General features: G+C 53.4%; 1 protein-coding gene across 1 annotated transcript in view; it reads left to right on the top strand.

Annotated features, from left to right (window-relative positions):
* Window positions 1-5210, top strand: part of KCNK3 (potassium two pore domain channel subfamily K member 3) — a 40898-nt gene extending 35688 nt beyond the window's left edge. The window contains exon 2 of the mRNA XM_002812204.4: window positions 1683-5210. Within this exon, the coding sequence (XP_002812250.1) occupies window positions 1683-2584 (902 nt within the window). The 3' untranslated portion in view covers window positions 2585-5210. The remainder of the gene's footprint in view (window positions 1-1682) is intronic.
* The last annotated feature ends 11992 nt before the right edge of the window (window positions 5211-17202 follow it).

The following is a 17202-nucleotide window of genomic DNA, read 5'->3' as shown; positions in this document are numbered from 1 at the left end:
GGGCTAAGTGCATTACACACATTATCTTACTTATTCCTCCCCAAAGTCCTGTGAGGCAAGTGTATTATTAACCCCATTTTATAGATGTGGAAACTAAGGTTCAGAGAACTCCTACATACACACACACACACACACAGAGAGAGAGAGAGACAGAGAGACAGAGCAAGTCCAGGACAGAGTCACACAGTATCCTGCCCTGCAATTTAGTTATCAAACATATTCTGGGCCTCCATAGGTATGGCTGGCAATGTGGAGGTGGAAGCTAGAGAGGAAAGTGACAAGACCCATCAGTGCCACCCCTTCCCCCCAAAGCTAGTGTTTAGCTCTATGTAGTTGGGGATCCTAGAGGACAGAGGGTGGTGGTAATATTGGCCCTGGAATTACAAGCTGAACATTTTCGGTGCCACTCAAATAAGGCAGAGATCATAAGCTGTGAGGAATCCAGGAGGACTGCACGGAAGAAGAAACATTTGGTTAAGATTTGATAAGGCTTAGAATGGAAGAAAATGCCAGCATCATTTTATTATCGTAATTCTATTAATAAAAGTAGTAAATATATCAACAATAAAAGAAGCAGGCCAGCACCAGTAAACACACTTTACAAATGAAGAAACATGCTCAGAGAGGGGGAGTAATTTGCCCAAGGTCACACAGCCACTAGGGCCCTGTCACTAGGGACGAGTTCCCATCCAGGGTCATTTTCCCTCCAGTTAGCCGGAAGAATGCTCAACTTAGGCCTTTGAATGGCTGGTGCAGAGGGAACCTTTGCCTCTGCCCTGATCCTGGCTCAGGGTGGGCCAGGGTGGGGGCGGGGTACAGAGAGGTTATCTGACTGATGATAGTAACACACCTGGAAAGACACCGAGGGCTCCTGCTTTGCCAAGGGTAACACCACCTCCCCATGAGGACAGACCCTACATCAGGTCAAGTACAGAGGATGACCCCAGGGCCTCCAACTGGAGGCTGATGAGGACCCCAGAACACTCATTCATCCAGCTGTTGCAGGGAGGGGCAGGCAGTCTCCTTTCTTCTGTGGCACAGCGGGCCAGCTGCCCCAGGGAGACTGAAGGGCCCTTGTTGCCAACCAACCCCACATAAGCTTTGGCTGGCAGCGGGGAATCCACCAAGAAGCCAGCCCTGCCTCAGTCTCCCTTCCTGTACACTGGATCACAGGATGTCAGAAACCATTCAGGGCAACCACCTCACCTTGTAGTCAAGGAAACTGAGGCATGGAGAGGACAAGGACCACGCCTGCAGCCCAGGACACTGAACTAGAATCCAGCTCTCCCAGCTGACCCGTGCCCTCACACTCTCCCTGTGCCTCTGGACGAGTTCTCAGCAGCACCCAGGCCACCTCGTCTCTAGGCATACAAAACAGTCCAGTCATTGAGGTCAAACGGACTCGAGTTCAAACACGGTTGTTCTGCTCCCAAGCCGTGTGACCTTGGAAGTCAGCCCTCCCTATTTGTTCCTTCCTACATACCTTCTGCAGGTGTCACAAGAATACAATAGAAAGCATGAGCCAGGCCTAGCACAGTGCGTGGGGATAAGGAGCGCCCATCACTGTGGGCCCAGACCCACAAGGTGGGGGAGGTGGCGGGGCGACGGGGAGGGAGAAGAGGGTTTCTGGAAGAGCAGCCCCAAAACATGTGCTTTCTCTCCTCTCCCCCACTTTCCCCCAGGCTACGGGCACGCGGCGCCCAGCACGGATGGCGGCAAGGTGTTCTGCATGTTCTACGCGCTGCTGGGCATCCCGCTCACGCTCGTCATGTTCCAGAGCCTGGGCGAGCGCATCAACACCTTGGTGAGGTACCTGCTGCACCGCGCCAAGAAGGGGCTGGGCATGCGGCGCGCCGACGTGTCCATGGCCAACATGGTGCTCATCGGCTTCTTCTCGTGCATCAGCACGCTGTGCATCGGCGCCGCCGCCTTCTCCCACTACGAGCACTGGACCTTCTTCCAGGCCTACTACTACTGCTTCATCACGCTCACCACCATCGGCTTCGGCGACTACGTGGCGCTGCAGAAGGACCAGGCCCTGCAGACGCAGCCGCAGTACGTGGCCTTCAGCTTCGTCTACATCCTTACCGGCCTCACGGTCATCGGCGCCTTCCTCAACCTCGTGGTGCTGCGCTTCATGACCATGAACGCCGAGGACGAGAAGCGCGACGCCGAGCACCGCGCGCTGCTCACGCGCAACGGGCAGGCGGGCGGCGGCGGAGGGGGTGGCAGCGCGCACACTACGGACACCGCCTCATCCACGGCGGCAGCGGGCGGCGGCGGCTTCCGCAACGTCTACGCGGAGGTGCTGCACTTCCAGTCCATGTGCTCGTGCCTGTGGTACAAGAGCCGCGAGAAGCTGCAGTACTCCATCCCCATGATCATCCCGCGGGACCTCTCCACGTCCGACACGTGCGTGGAGCAGAGCCACTCGTCGCCGGGAGGGGGCGGCCGCTACAGCGACACGCCCTCGCGACGCTGCCTGTGCAGCGGGGCGCCACGCTCCGCCATCAGCTCGGTGTCCACGGGTCTGCACAGCCTGTCCACCTTCCGCGGCCTCATGAAGCGCAGGAGCTCCGTGTGACTGCCCCGAGGGGCCTGGAGCACCTGGGGGCGCGGGCGGGGGACCTCTGCTGGGAGGCCAGGAGACTGCCCCTGCTGCCTTCTGCCCAGTGGGACCCCCCCACAACATCCCTCACCACTCTCTCCCCAGCACCCCCATCTCCGACTGTGCCTGCTTGCACCAGCCGGCAGGAGGCCGGGCTCTGAGGACCCCTGGGGCCCCCATCGGAGCCCTGCAAATTCCGAGAAATGTGAAACTTGGTGGGGTCAGGGAGGAAAGGCAGAAGCTGGGAGCCTCCCTTCCCTTTGAAAATCTAAGAAGCTCCCAGTCCTCAGAGACCCTGCTGGTACCCAGACCCCCACCTTCGGAGGGGACTTCATGTTCCGTGTACGTTTGCATCTCTATTTATACCTCTGTCCTGCTAGGTCTCCCACCTTCCCTTGGTTCCAAAAGCCAGGGTGTCTTTGTCCAAGTCACCCCTACTCAGCCCCACTCCCCTTCCTCATCCCCAGCTGTGTCTCCCAACCTCCCTTCGTGTTGTTTTGCATGGCTTTGCAGTTATGGAGAAAGTGGAAACCCAGCAGTCCCTAAAGCTGGTCCCCAGAAAGCAGGATAGAAAGAAGGAGGGACAGACAGGCAGCAGGAGGGGCCAGCTGGGAGGCAGGAGGCAGCGGCCTGTCAGTCTGCAGAATGGTCGCACTGGAGGTTCAAGCTAACTGGCCTCCAGCCACATTCTCATAGCATGTAGGACTTCAGCCTTCCAGACACTGCCCTTAGAATCTGGAACAGAAAACTTCAGACTCACCATAATTGCTGATAATTACCTACTCTTAAATTTGTCGAGTGATTTTTAGCCTCTGAAAACTCTGTGCTGGCCACTGATTCCTTTGAGTCTCACAAAACCCTACTTAGGTCATCAGGGCAGGAGTTCTCACTCCCATTTTACAGATGAGAATACTGAGGCCTGGACAGGTGAAGTGACCAGAGAGCAAAAGGCAAAGGGGTGGGGGCTGGGTGCAGTGGCTCACACCTGTATTCCCAACACTTTTGGAGGCTGAGGTTGGAGGATTACTTGAGCCCAGGAATTCGAGACCAGCCTAGGCGACATAGTGAGACCCCATCTCTACAAAAAATAAAAAATTAACCAGGTGTGGTGGCACGTGCCTGGGAGTCCCAGCGACTTGGGAGGCTGAGGTGGGAGGATGCTTTGAGCCTGGGAGGTCGAGGCTGTAGTGAGCCCTGATTGCACCACTGTACTCCAGCCTGGGTGACAGGGCAAGACTCTGTCTCAAAACAAAAAAAAAAAGGCAAAGGGAGACAAGAGCCCAGCCTACTTGTTCCTAGCCGAAGTGTTCTTTCTTTCCAGCTTGGCCTGCTCTTAAAAGCAAAGCTCCTGCAGTGTACATCCTGGCATTGTGTGGCTACCTGGGTTTTAAACCAGAATCAGAAGTCCCGGGTCAGAGGGCACTGCTAAGTAAGGCTCAGCCTCTTCTCTTCTTGGCCAGGAGGCAGCAGCTCTGAATGGGCCCCTGAGGCTGCACAGGGGCCTTTGTCACTGGGGTGCATGCTTACAAACAGTGCAGTTCTTGGGACCGAGATAAGCAGGGCTGGGTCTCATGGCAGAAAGGCCAGGATCTGGGGCTCTAGGAATTTGGGAATTGGGCAGAGTGGCCAAGAAAGCTGGCAGGCATATCCTATGGGACATCACACCTGGCACCATTGTCATTGTTGGTGCCTGTGTCCCAAGTAGCTAGCGATAAGCTGAGGCTGCAGCAAGAAACACCCTTCCCAGGTTGGGGAGTTTGGACCAGAGGTGCCCTCTGCCCACCACACCTGCAACCCAGAAGCCCAGATGGAACGCAGCTGATGAAGGTGATGCTTGAGGCTCACTTTTGGGGCCCCACAGCTGGAACCGGTATGGTGACTGGGACAACATCAAGGGGTGGATGAGGGGCCTCTCCTCCCGCAACACCGCCTTCCCGTGCTGTTCCCCTGCCAGCTCCTTAACACTGCCGACCAAGGCCAGCCCTGGCATTCAGGGAAGTTGGAGGGCAGCACCCATAGGGTGGCCAGCCTCAGGCCCCACCCCAGCTGTGTCCTCTAGTCTCTGGGGACCCCTGGGGGGAAGAAGTCTACCCTGCTTGTGAGTCCCGTCTCAGTGTGGAGGAACTGGCTGCATGTGGGACCTGAAGGTGCCCTCTGTGTTTATGTTGCGGGTGGGGGGGCAGTGCTGGCTGCCTCTGTCCTGTGTGTGACCCTGCCCTCGAAGGGTCCTGTCCTGTCAGTCCCGAGGGAGCCACAACCAAAGCTGCGGAGAGAAGGTGGGGAAGGGTGCGGAATGGCCGTGGGGCACAGCGTGGCAGACTGTTCAGTCTCTGCTGGGTCTTTCCTAGGGACCTGGAAGGCCAGTTGCTTCCCCCTCAGTCCCTTTCACTGCAGGCAGCCTCTCTGCTTCCCCAATGCCTTATGCCTGGGCACACTGCCACAGAATATGCAATATGTGTGGGTGACCATGCCCTCACGACCACACCCCCACCCCAGGCAGCCCCCGGACTCCAAAGGTCGTGGCTGCCACAGCCTCCCTTCAGCTCTTCCTGCCTATCTGTCTTCACACTGAGAATGGCGCCCAATAAATGCTATCCACGGAGACCAGGCTCAGGCTCCAGCTGCCTCTGTCATCGTATGCCCTTGCTGCTGCCAGGGAGGGGCCATCTCCCACCCCCTCCCCTGCCGGGGTCTACAAACATACCTAGCTGCTGGGTGCCGTGGCTCACACCTGTAATCACAGCACTAGGCGGGCAGATCACCTGAGGTCAGAAGTTCAAGACCAGCCTGGCCAACATGGTAAAACCCCGTCTCTACTAAAAATACAAAAATTAGCTGAGCATGGTGGCGCGTGTCTGCAGTCCCAGCTACTCGGCTACTCAGGAGGCTGACGCACGAGAATCGCTTGAACCTGGGAGGCGGAGGTTGCAGTGAGCTGAGATCGCACCACTGCACTCCAGCCTGAGTGACAGAGTGAGACCCTGTCTAAAAAAAACAATAATAATAAAATAAAATAACATACCTAGCTGACTCGCCATGGGCTCGCTGGCCTGTGGGCCACACTGGTTTCCCTTTTGGGATTTCCCAGAAGATCCAGATTTTCTTAAGTCCCCTTGGAACAGACTAAGAAAGAAACACCTTAGAAATCACCTGGTCCTATTGTCCCCCCTGTACATGAGTAACTGAGGCCCACAGAGAGCAAATCACCTGCCTGAGTCACACAGCAGTGAGTGGCAGACCTAGGCTAAGAACTAGAACTGGGGATTCCTATTCCAGTGCTCCCCATCCTCACACAGCCTGCGCAGTCCGCCTGGACACACCCTAGCTGACAGTGGTACCTCCCAGTCAGCCAGGAGTATGGATTCCTTCTCCTGCAGTAGGGGCCCCCTGGCTGAGTGGCCTGATTGACTAAAACATATGTCTTTGAAGGAGAGTGCTTCACAAGCACCTTTCTTTGGGGTAGATTTTTCTCTGGGTCTAGAGGGACACCTCAGGCTTGGGACTGGGCCTCAGAGCCCAGGACAGACCCTGAGAGCAGACCCACCTTATCCATCTGGTGCCAGCTCCCCAGGTCAGCTACAGCGACCCCCGAACTTCATAGAGTACAATCCACAGTAATAGCACACAGCTCTGTACCTATCTAGCTCCATGCCTATCTATCTGCCTACCTTTCACAAAATAATTCTTAGCAACCCTGCTACAGCCAATGACTCTAATACGTTCTGTTCTATTACATGTTATAAAATGCTGGTCATGATCCACTAAATTGATGTCTCTACCTGCTAATGGTTTAATACCTACAGATTGAAATATACTGGAGAAATAAAGAGAGTGGGAGTAGGGACACTTTCTCCCAGTGCCCCCACCACCCCTCCTTACCCGCATAGGTCAACTGAAAGATACAGAGAGGGAAGCTTTGATGGGGGGTTCAGAGTTCAAAGGAAGAAATGATGGCACCAGCACTCCCTGCCCCCAGAGGCAGGACACAGCTAGCCCTCCTGTGACGGCACTCCTGGCAGCTCCTTGTTGGCCTGCAGCCCTCAGGGGGCTTAGTTGCCATTGACTCACCCACTCCTAAGGCCACCACATCAAAATCTGAGGCTTACTGCCCTGGCCCACCTGCCTCTGTCTTTCTTAAAACAGCTAAATGCAACAATAGCAGAAATTAGCTTGTTTTTGAGGTTGGCAATGACCAGTTCAAGGTGACTCTTATTTTCTTAAGCAGTGCTTGCAGGACATAAACGTGATGACACTTGCCCTCCTTTCTTTATTGCCTGGGACAGACTTTACAAACAGACCTGGGAGGAGTCCCCTAAGGGGCTGCATTTATCCCCATCTCCCTAGGGGTGATCAGCATTGTGACAGCTGGGCAGAGCAGTGGTGAACTGCACCCATGTCCCTGCTCACATCTCCTAAGATCTCAGAATTGCCTGAGGTTCTAGCGTGGGCTCCTTCTCTCCAGATGATGCCATCCCCACCCCCCTCATTTCCACACAGCATCTGAGGCATCCTGCACTAAAAGATATATGTACAGCAAAACAAAAATAGAAAACCAGCACAGCAGAGTGGAGGTGGGGTATAAATATACCCAGATCCCCGCTGATTTGGTTACTCGGGGTGAGCATCAGATGGAAATAGAAGTTTCCGGGGGCCAAGAGAGAAAGAGGGATGTAACGACAATTCTTTTCAAAACGTGTCCCATGGTATGCCTCGTGGAAAAAAGGGTTCGTTGGTCAAATGAATTTGGGAAAATGCTGTCAATATCACCGACTCATGGAGCTTCGCAAGGCATCTTAGCTTAATAAAGGTTATGAAAAGTCTTGCAGCAAAGATGCTGTTTACCCCTGCTTAACCCAGCACTGCCCAAACTCATTCCAAATACCAGAGCCTCTGTTTGCACATCTCTCCAAGCCCTGTATGTCACAGCACATGCTTTGGGAAATGCTGATCTATCGAAATCTCACTGATGAAGAGAGAAGGCTGATCCTTCCTCCTCACCCCACACTAAATTATAAAAGAAGTTTAGCTTGCAAGTCTTTCTATAAGTGAAGACCACAACAATATAAAATACATATGTTATTCTCAATTACGTGCCAGATTCAACCAAGGCTCAAAGCAGCCCGCTTGCTCAATATCAGGCAGTGAATTGATGGCAAAGCGGGGATTTGAACACAGACCAATGGCTGCGAGGTATATGCTCTTACCCACCTGCTGTGTACTGTCCCATGATGATCCACATCTTCAGCAAAGGTCTGGCAGAAGTTCAGAGCTATTTATGATGCGGTCATTTCTTATTCAGAACCTCGGTGAGAGAAGAGGCTGTAATCTTAAGATGTCATCCTTCAAAGATGGCAGATTCCTTTGGAGCTAAGAAATCCTATTCTGGCCAGGTGCGATGGTTCACCCCTACAATCCCAGCACTTTGGGAGGTAGAGGTGGGCAGATCACCTGAGGTCAGGAGTTCGAGACCAGCCTGGCCAACATGGAGAAACCCTGTCTCTACCAAAAATACAAAACTTAGCTGGGTGTGGTGGTGTGCACCTGTAATCCCAGTTACTCAGGAGGCTGAAGAAGGAGAATCACTTGAACCTGGGAGGAGAAGTTTGCAGTGAGCCGAAATCATGCCACTGCACTCCAGCCTGGGAGACAGAGTGAGACTCTGTCTCAAAAAAAGAAAGAAAGAAAGAAAAGAAATCCTATTTTACCTCAGGCCCTCACATTCCCACATTTAGCTCTTTCTGCAGGCTCAGCATTTCCCCCTACCCAAAAGCCCAATAGCCTTCCCATAACTTATCTCAGGAAGCTAGAGGCAAGAGAGGGCTGTCCAGGGCCAGGGAAGGACGTGTTTAAAAGGACAGACATGTTGGCAGAAGAAAGAAGCACTGCCGACAGTGACCAAGCCAGGCTCCCTCCCTTGCAACTCACATCACCATCTCCATCGAGCAGCACAAAGCTGTGGCCCCCTCTCCATCCCAAAGCTGGATTCAGGTAAGAAGGTTGAATGACTCTGTTTCTCAAGTAACCCCTGAAAAGTTCAATCTGTCGTGGACTCAGTACCTTCCTCTTGCCCAGTGAGGCAGGAGCCTTGATGCTGGAACAACAGCATCTTTTTATTATTATTATTATTATTATTATTATTATTATTATTGAGATGGAGTCTTGCTGTGTTGCCCAGTCTGGAGTGCAGTGGCATGATCTTGGCTCACTGCAACCTCGACCTCCCAGGTTCAAGCAAGTCTTCTGTCTCAGCCTCCCAAGTAGCTGGGATTACAGGCACCCACCACCACACCTGGCTAATACTTGTATTTTTAGTAGAGACAGGGTTTCACCATGTTGGCCAGGCTGGTCTTGAACTCCTGACCTCAAGTAATCTGCCCGCCTCGGCCTCCTAAAGTGCTAGGATTACAGGCATCAGCCACCGAGCCCGGCAGCCATTACCTTTTCTCAAAGGTTGCAAAGATACACACACACACACACACACACTCACTCACTCACTCAGATAATTGTTCCAGCTCCTCTGTTTCAGAGAAAGGGATTTTGGTTCAGAGTGGAAGTGACATATTCAAGGTCATGAAGTGAGATAATGGTGTAGCCAGAATTAGTATCCACATAGCCCAACTTTCCAACACACACACAAACACACACACACACACACACACCAGTAAGGGCCCAGCCTTCTCTGACTCTGATTTCAGATGAAAACTGCTAATCTCTGAGGTTGAGTCACTCTGATGCTGGAAATTTACCACATCCACATCTGGACAAACAGAGACTCACACTCCTGCCCCTCAGTCTCCCAGCTGCAGGGGAGGGCCTCGTGGGTGGTGCCAGCCCCTTAGGGCAAGGACTGTGATGGAATTGACCTCTGTGACCCTCTCTGGCCAGTGAACAGCACCCCCTCGAGAATCCATATTAACAGCATTTTGCATTTACAGAGCTCTCACATCACTCTCTCATTTGATCATCAGAACAACACTGTGGGGCTGGATGCGGTGGCTCACGCCTGTAATCCCAGCACTTTGAGAGGCCAAGGTAGGCAGATCACCTGAGGTCAGGAGTTCAAGACCAGCCTGGCCAAGATGGTGAAACCCCATCTCTACTAAAAATACAAAAATTAGCCAGGCGTGGTGGCGGGCACCTGTAATCCCAGCTACTCGGGAGGCTGAGGCAGTAGAATTGCTTGAACCCAGGAGGCGGAGGTTGCAGTGAGCCGAGATAGTGCCATCGCACTCCAGTCTGGGTGACAACAGCGAAACTCTGTCTCAAAAACAAAAACCAAACCAAAACAAAAAGAACAACACTGTGGTTTAAGTGAGGATTAATACCCCTGTTTTACAGATTACAAAACTACAGTTTAGAAAGACCCAAGGTCCTGCAAGCAGGGACTGTTCTACATTCACCCTGTATGTGAAGCACTGGGCAGAGCCACAAGCATTTCCGTGGTGATGGATGTGCTGGGCCAGGGCTGCAGCCCAGTCACAATAGCTCTGGGCCAGCAGTGTCCCACTGTTCACCAGCCTCCCAGCTCACTGGGCAGGTTCCCATGGGTGGAGGAGCCCCCAGGTAGACATGGTTCACAGAACCCATCATCCAAAGGAGACAGGAGTTCGGAACACTTCACCCACTTCACCACATGTCCTGAGCAAACCCTGCCCAGAGCCTAGACTCGGGACCAAGGGCAGCAAAATGTTCAGCCAATGACCTCTGCCCTTTGGCTGGAGGAGACCAAGGTTCCTGGGGAAAAGGTCATGCCCTTGACCAGGCTGACTCCCCAAATCAACACTCTCCCACAGTTGTTTCCTGGAAGAGGAAACACGTGACCAGGCCACTACTGACTATGGAATACATGCTGGACAATGGGAATGAGACGGCCCCCAGGAACCCTTGCCACCTCTCCCCATGCTCTTTGCCCTTGTTCAAAGAGGCACTGGGAGCAGGGCAGTGAGCTCATTTCAAAGTAGACATCCAACCTGGGAAAAAGATGCCATCTCCCCTTCCTGCAGTTTCTATGAGTTATGCCTGGGAGCCTGCAGCTCCAACTCTGCCAGGTTTTCTCTCCGAGGCTGACAACCCACAACTAGAGGGATCCTCCTTCTTTTCTTTTAGTTATCCAGTCTGGGGAGAACTGAGAACATCTCTTTGTCCTTGGCTGTGCATACTGGTGGCAAATTCCAAGACAAGAGAAAAAATCAGTGTCTGTTAACTTCTTTTTTTTTTTTTTTGAGATGGAGTCTCACTCTGTGGCCCAGGCTGGAGTGCAGTGGCATGATCTCAGCTCACTGCAACCTCCGCCTCCCGGGTTCAAGCAATTCTCTTGCCTCAGCCCCCTGAGTAGGTGGGATCACAAGCACCTGCCACCACACCTGGCTAATTTTTGTATTTTTAGTAGAGACGGGGTTTCACCATGTTGGCCAGGCTGGTCTTGAACTCCTGACTTCAGGTGATCTGCCCACCTCCACCTCCCAAAGTGCTGGGATTGCAGGTGTGAGACACCATGCCCAGCCTGTTACCTTTTGAGCCAGGCCTCTCCTGTGCCGAAGCTGAGCAGTTACCCTTTTTAATATCAGCGCCAGACTGCACTTCAGTGCCACTGAGTAGCTCCAGGCCTTTGATGATGCTTCAGGTGTTGAAGCCTGGTTCCACATTAAATCTCTTCCTGCTCTCTCCTGGCCCCACATCACCCACTAATTTGGTAATATAGCTTTCTGTGCCATTACTCAAGCCTTTGATGAAAATATCAGAGGACAGAATCAGATAAGGGACCCTTAATTCAGGGTGACATTTATTCTGGCGTGTTCTTGGTGAACTGCTGCTGGCTCTGGCTACTCATCACTCCTTTTATCTGTTCTTGAAAATTATCTGTTTAATCAAAGCCAGCAGGTGGCTGGGCTCCAGTCACATCAGCACAGCTTCCTAGACCCTAGATGTCAGTGACCTGGAGATTTGAACTTGGTAAAGACAGAAGGTGCTTCCTGGCTGGGCGCGGTGGCTCATGCCTCTAATCCCAGCACTTTGGGAGGACAAGGCGGGCAGATCACGGGGTCAGGAATTCGAGACCAACCTGACCAACATGGTGAAACCCTGTCTCTACTAAAAATACAAAAATTAGCAGGGAGTGGTGATGCGTGCCTGTAATCCCAGCTACACAGGAGGCTGAGACAGGAGAATTGCTTGAAACCAGGAGGCGGAGGTTGCAATAAGCCGAGATTGCGCCACTGCGAGACTCTGTCTCAAAAATAAAAATTAAAATTAAAATTAAAAATGTGCTTCCTTCCCTGACTAAGCTTTTACCCTTTCTCCCCCAGCCACCACCACTTTATCTGGGCTTCTTCATTTAGCCAAGCTCTGCCCAGCCCAAACCCCATCCCTAGCTCCTGACCTGGGCATGGCCCTTCCCAGCCCGTTCCCAGCTCAGACTTGAGCCCCTTCCTCTCTCAGGCACCTGTCCTGTCCTTGAAGAGAGGGAGCAAGAGGGCTGTCCCTTATCACTCAGGACAGCCTCCAAGGGCTGAAATGTGCCACTGGAAACTTGATGGCCAGGGCTCTTAGATCAGTTGGGGCTGAGGTGAGTGGAGCAAACAATAGATATGAAGCATGTGCAAAGAGCTGGGCTGGGAGTGCTACTCAATTCTCCCAACACCCCTGCAGAGGGAGGTATAATTATCCCCATCCAGAGGTGAGGAGACTGGGGCTCAGGGAGGTCACCTTACTTATCCAAGGTCACCCAAGTGGCAGAACCAGGTTTCGAACCCAAGGCCACATGGCTCCACCTTCCACATCCATCCAGCCGCCACACTCTCTGGCCCTTGGGGTCACATTGTTTTTTTTGCCTTCCCAGGTGTGCCCCCCAACCACACCCCTGCCCCTGAGCAAATGGGGATCCCAGATGCTGCTTCAGCAGCTTCTGGAAGGCAGAGTAAGCCAGAGCCCATCCCTTCCTGATCCTCCCTTCCCAGAGGGAGCAGCAGGTTGGTGGGGTGACATCAGGCTGTGGGGGAGCCACTTCATTGTTCCTGAGACCAAAGTGATTTGGAGTTAATCTCCAAATCTAGTGCCACAGACACAATAGGAACCCACTGCCACCGCCCCCTCCAGCCTCATCATGGTGAACAGATGGGCAGACCCCTCTCCGGGGCCTAAGTAGGGCACTGCTGAGGTTGCTGGGAGGCAGGGAGGGAGGCCAGTCGGCCGTGGCGGGGGAAGGGGGCAGTGGAGACAGTAGAGGTGGGACAAACCCAGCCCCACCCCACCCTTCCCTAGGCCCCCAGGATGGATGGGATTCAAGCATCAGCGCTCTGCTGCCACAGTGGGCTGGCTCCAGCAGATCCTCAACACGCATTTCAGGGGACCCATGCACCAGTCAGGCGACCATACAGACAATGCTTCAGGTCCTTTCTAGCTCCAAATTCTGTAGCCTAAGCTCACCGGAGCTGAGGGTCTACAAACTTACCACTTGAATTCCAGAATGAGGCTTGGGTAGTGCAGAGCCCAGCAGCCCCAGGTCCTGAGCAGGCCCAGCCTCTGCCATTGGCCCTCACTGTTACAGGAGCACAGCAATAACAGAGAAAAATGAAGGAAGCCAACTGTTAAAGCCAAGGGGCCCCTAGGAACTGTGAGTCCAATGCTTCATGTTTCAGAAGAGAACAGTAAGACAAAGAGGGGAGGGAGGATGGGTGCGGTGGCTCACGCCTATAATCCTAGCACTCTGGGAGGCCGAGGCGGGCGGATCACCTGAGGTCAGGAGTTCGAGACCAGCCTGGCCAACATGGTGAAACCCTGTCTCTTCTAAAAATACAAAAAAGTTAGCCGGGCGTGATGGTGGGCGCCTGTAATCCCAGCTACTCGGGCAGCTGAGGCAGGAGAATCACTTGACCCCAAGAGGCAGTGGTTGCAGTGAGCCAAGAATGCGCCATTGCACTCCAGCCTGAGCGACAAGAGTGAAACTCCATCTCACAAAAAATGGGAGGGAATGGGCCTCTGGGCTCCCTGGCTAGCGCTCTCCCCTATCTGCACCAGCTTCAAAACTCTATCTGTAACAGGCCAAAACTGGAAACAGCCTGCGTGTCCATCCAGAGGGAAATGGATACATTAGCTGGGTATATGTGTGGCAAGGAATACAACACAGCCATGAAAAGGAAGAAGCTATTGAAACACACAAAAAGTGGAAGGAGTCAGACAAACAGGGACACATATGGAAGGATTCCATTACTCTAAAGTTCTGGAAAACAGAAGCCAGTCTAGAGAGGCAGAAAGCAGATGAACAGTTGCCCTGGCCCAGGGGAGGAGGCAGGGATTAAAAAGGTGAGCAGGCCAGGCACAGTAGCTCACGCCTGTAATCCCAGCACTTTGGGAGGCCAAGGCGGGTGGATTCCTTGAGCCCAGGAGTTCAAGACCAGCTGGGCAACATAGTGAGACCCAATCTCTACTAAATAATCAAAAAAATTAGCCAGGTATGGTGGCACGCGCCTATGGTCCCAGCTACTCAGGAGGCTGAGACAGGAGGATCACCCGAGCCCAGGAAGTCTAGGCAGCAGTGAGCCATGATTGTGCCACTGCACTCCAGCCTAGGTGATAAAGTGAGACACTGTCTCAAAAAAAAACAGCTGGGGGGGGCGGGGGGCGGGGAGCAGGAGGGGAGCAAGGGAAGGTTTGGGGCGAAGGATGCGTTTGCTCCCTGTGATGGCTTCACATGTATATACATCTGTCAACTTACCAAATTCTGCATTTTAAATATGTGTAGTTTATTTTATGTCAGTTTTATCTCAAAGAAGCTGTTTAGGAAAAAACAAACCATAGAGGCTTTGCACACGGCCTAGCAGATGAGCTAAGCAATCCCACCCACACCCGTTTTGTTCTGATGGCCGTGGTGGGGGGTGTAAGTCCCCCATGCCTCTTTATGAGAGGGTCAGCGGGGAGGCCACCAATGCTTCTGGTCAACTTCTGCCCACCCCAGACCAGGCCAGCTGTCAGCACAGGTGTCACTAGTGTCACTCGAAGCTGGACACATATCAGTATATGGATGTAACAAGCAACCATGAGGTCCCCATGGGGTGTTGCTGGCACAAGCCAGACATCAAGCAAAGGTCAATGGGGCAGGAGCTAATCTAAAACATTGTGCCTCTGCCTAGGGAAACAAGGTCTCTCTGGCACTAGCAGGCTGAGGGTAAATGGAAAATCCCCAGAGCCCATGAAACCCCATTTCTTTGGCTGTTTCTTTGCCTATTAAAATTACTCTCCCATCTTTTTCCAGGAGTCCCAAAGGGTCTCATCCCATCTAAACCACTATGGGGTAACCTCCGCCTAGGCTGGCACGCACACCAGGGTGAGGGACAAGGCGCCATGTGGCCCAATCGTTCTGCCACCTGCCGCTTGGGGCTGGAGCTGCTCAAGGAGACAGGCTCCTCCTCGCCTACAGCAGTCAAGACAGGTGGGCCATCCTGCTGCTCAGGCTGCAGAGTCTGCCCCAATGAGCACAGTCCTCAAACCCCACCCACCTACTGTGACACTCCCTCCTGCAACTTCAGAGCATGTTGTCTGGTGCTCCAAACTTTCATGGTGGGTTTAGTGAAAATGCTTCAGATTTGTACTCACAGCCCCCCTCTCTGTGACTTAGCCCTCTCTCCTGAGTGCATGAGGACTGGGCTATGTGGCAGGAACCATACAAACCTCAGTGCTATGCTCTGCTATGCTTTTATTTCCCTTGTGGTCTGCCTGCTTCCTTTCAGATGAGGCTGGCCAAGAAGCACCACAGATCCTGATGCAAAATTGCCCCTAAAGCCCTTCAGCCCGGCCAGTCAGGTCTGCATTCCTGGATGAGCCCAATGCTGACCCTATGGGGACCCCCACACCCTTCTCCAGTACTAGGAGCTGGGCCCCAGGGAGGGACTTGGATAGGACCCGCTCTTGCGTGCCACCATGAGTGTGAGCACAGGGCTGATGGAGCTTTGCAGAGAGAAATGAAGGTCAAGGTGTGTGGGCTGAGTGCCAAGTGAGACAGAGAGGGCTCCAAGGCTAGGGAGGTGTGGACATGGGGCCGGGGCTGGGCCTGACTGAGCCTGGAAGGAACGGTGGGATCTTGCACATGGCAACAGCATTTCAGGTGCAGGAAACTGAGCAAAGGCCCCATAGGGGAATGTTCCCAGAGTGCTGGAGAACAATGAGAAGAGCCCAGGGATCTCCTTAGGAAAGGGAGGGAGTGGGCTCCATGAGTCCGGGCTGTGTCCATCTCTTTTGTGGTTTTATCTCTGGAGCTTCGTGCCATACCTACACTTAATAGGCATCAAAGATGGTTGTGAAAGTGTGGGGAGGAGGGAAGGAGTAAGGAAAGGCAGAGGAGAATGGAAGAGACGTTGGAGGCATCCACCAGACAGGATGTTCAGCTCTTAGCTGTTACTCACAGGCAACAGGGAGCCAGCAAAATTTCAGAGTGGAGGAAAATTTCATGGAATTTAGAGTTTCCAGAATATTCACCTGGCATCACTCACTCCTGACAGATGTTCGTAGCCCAATGCCTGCGCTCTGTAAGATCACTCTCTCTACACCAGCCTAGGCAGGGGAACGGCAGGAGGGCACATAGCAAGCCCTTCTCTGTGGGCTGGGAGGGCCTGGGATGCCCCAGCTGCTGCTTCCAGAGCTGAGAACAAGCTACTCCCCTGCCTGGCAGGGAGGCCAAGGACAGCCTGTGGCACAGCCAAGGGAGAAGATTGTCAAAACACTGTAATGGAATCTTCCGGGCTCTCCTCGGCCTCGCATTTGCACAGCAGCCTCCAACTCAAGAATCAGATGTCCTGATAGTCATGCCAGTGGCCTCGGTGGCCCCAGCAGCCCTGCCTTCAGGGCAGGGAGCAGGAGCCGTGACGGGCAGGAGTGTGCTGAGGCTGGGGATGGGCCGGTACCACCTGTCCACCTGGCTCCCTCACCACTTAACAGCTCAGGAGCCTCGGAAGGCCCACGACCCTCCCCTAGGACGCCACCTCCCGTAGGGTCAGCCCATGGCTGGGAGTGGTTGGGGGGGCACACTGAGGGGCTCCAGGCTGCTGAGGGCAGATCACTGCCGGGGCCAGGCTGCTGTCAGGCCATCCCAATCCAAGCATCAAAAGTGAACAGCAGCTCCCACTTCCCCCTGCTCTGGACTGCAAAAATGGACCTCGTAATAGACCATACCAGCACAGTACTTACTTTCTAGTGGACCCTTCTGTCCACTCTCTGAACCTGTGAAGTGGGCAAGGCAGTCAAAATCGTGCCCACTCTGTGAATGAGGGCTTCATGCTTCCACTAGGCCAGTGGACCTGTCTAAACCCCACGGCTAAAATGCTTAGGAAGAGGGAGCTTCGGCTCCCCAGCCAGCCTCAAAAAGGGCCCTCAAAGCATGAGGAATGGATCTTCAGTGGAAATGTACAGAGTCTCACAGTGGAACCAAGTATGTCTGCCTTTATAGAAAGGACCTACAAGGACCACCTCTTCCTCCCCTCCATTTGCTAATAAGGAAGCTCGATACAGAAAGCTCAGATAAGCTCAGAGTCACACCAGAAAAGTAACAGAGCCAGGCTAAAGCCAAAAAGCTACTCTGATTTGGACAATCATGGAGAGGACTT

Source organism: Pongo abelii, chromosome 12 (genome assembly GCF_028885655.2).
Source record: "Pongo abelii isolate AG06213 chromosome 12, NHGRI_mPonAbe1-v2.0_pri, whole genome shotgun sequence".
Lineage (NCBI taxonomy): Eukaryota > Metazoa > Chordata > Mammalia > Primates > Hominidae > Pongo > Pongo abelii.
Note: the sequence above shows the minus strand (reverse complement) of the source record. Positions and strands in the feature narration are given on the sequence as shown.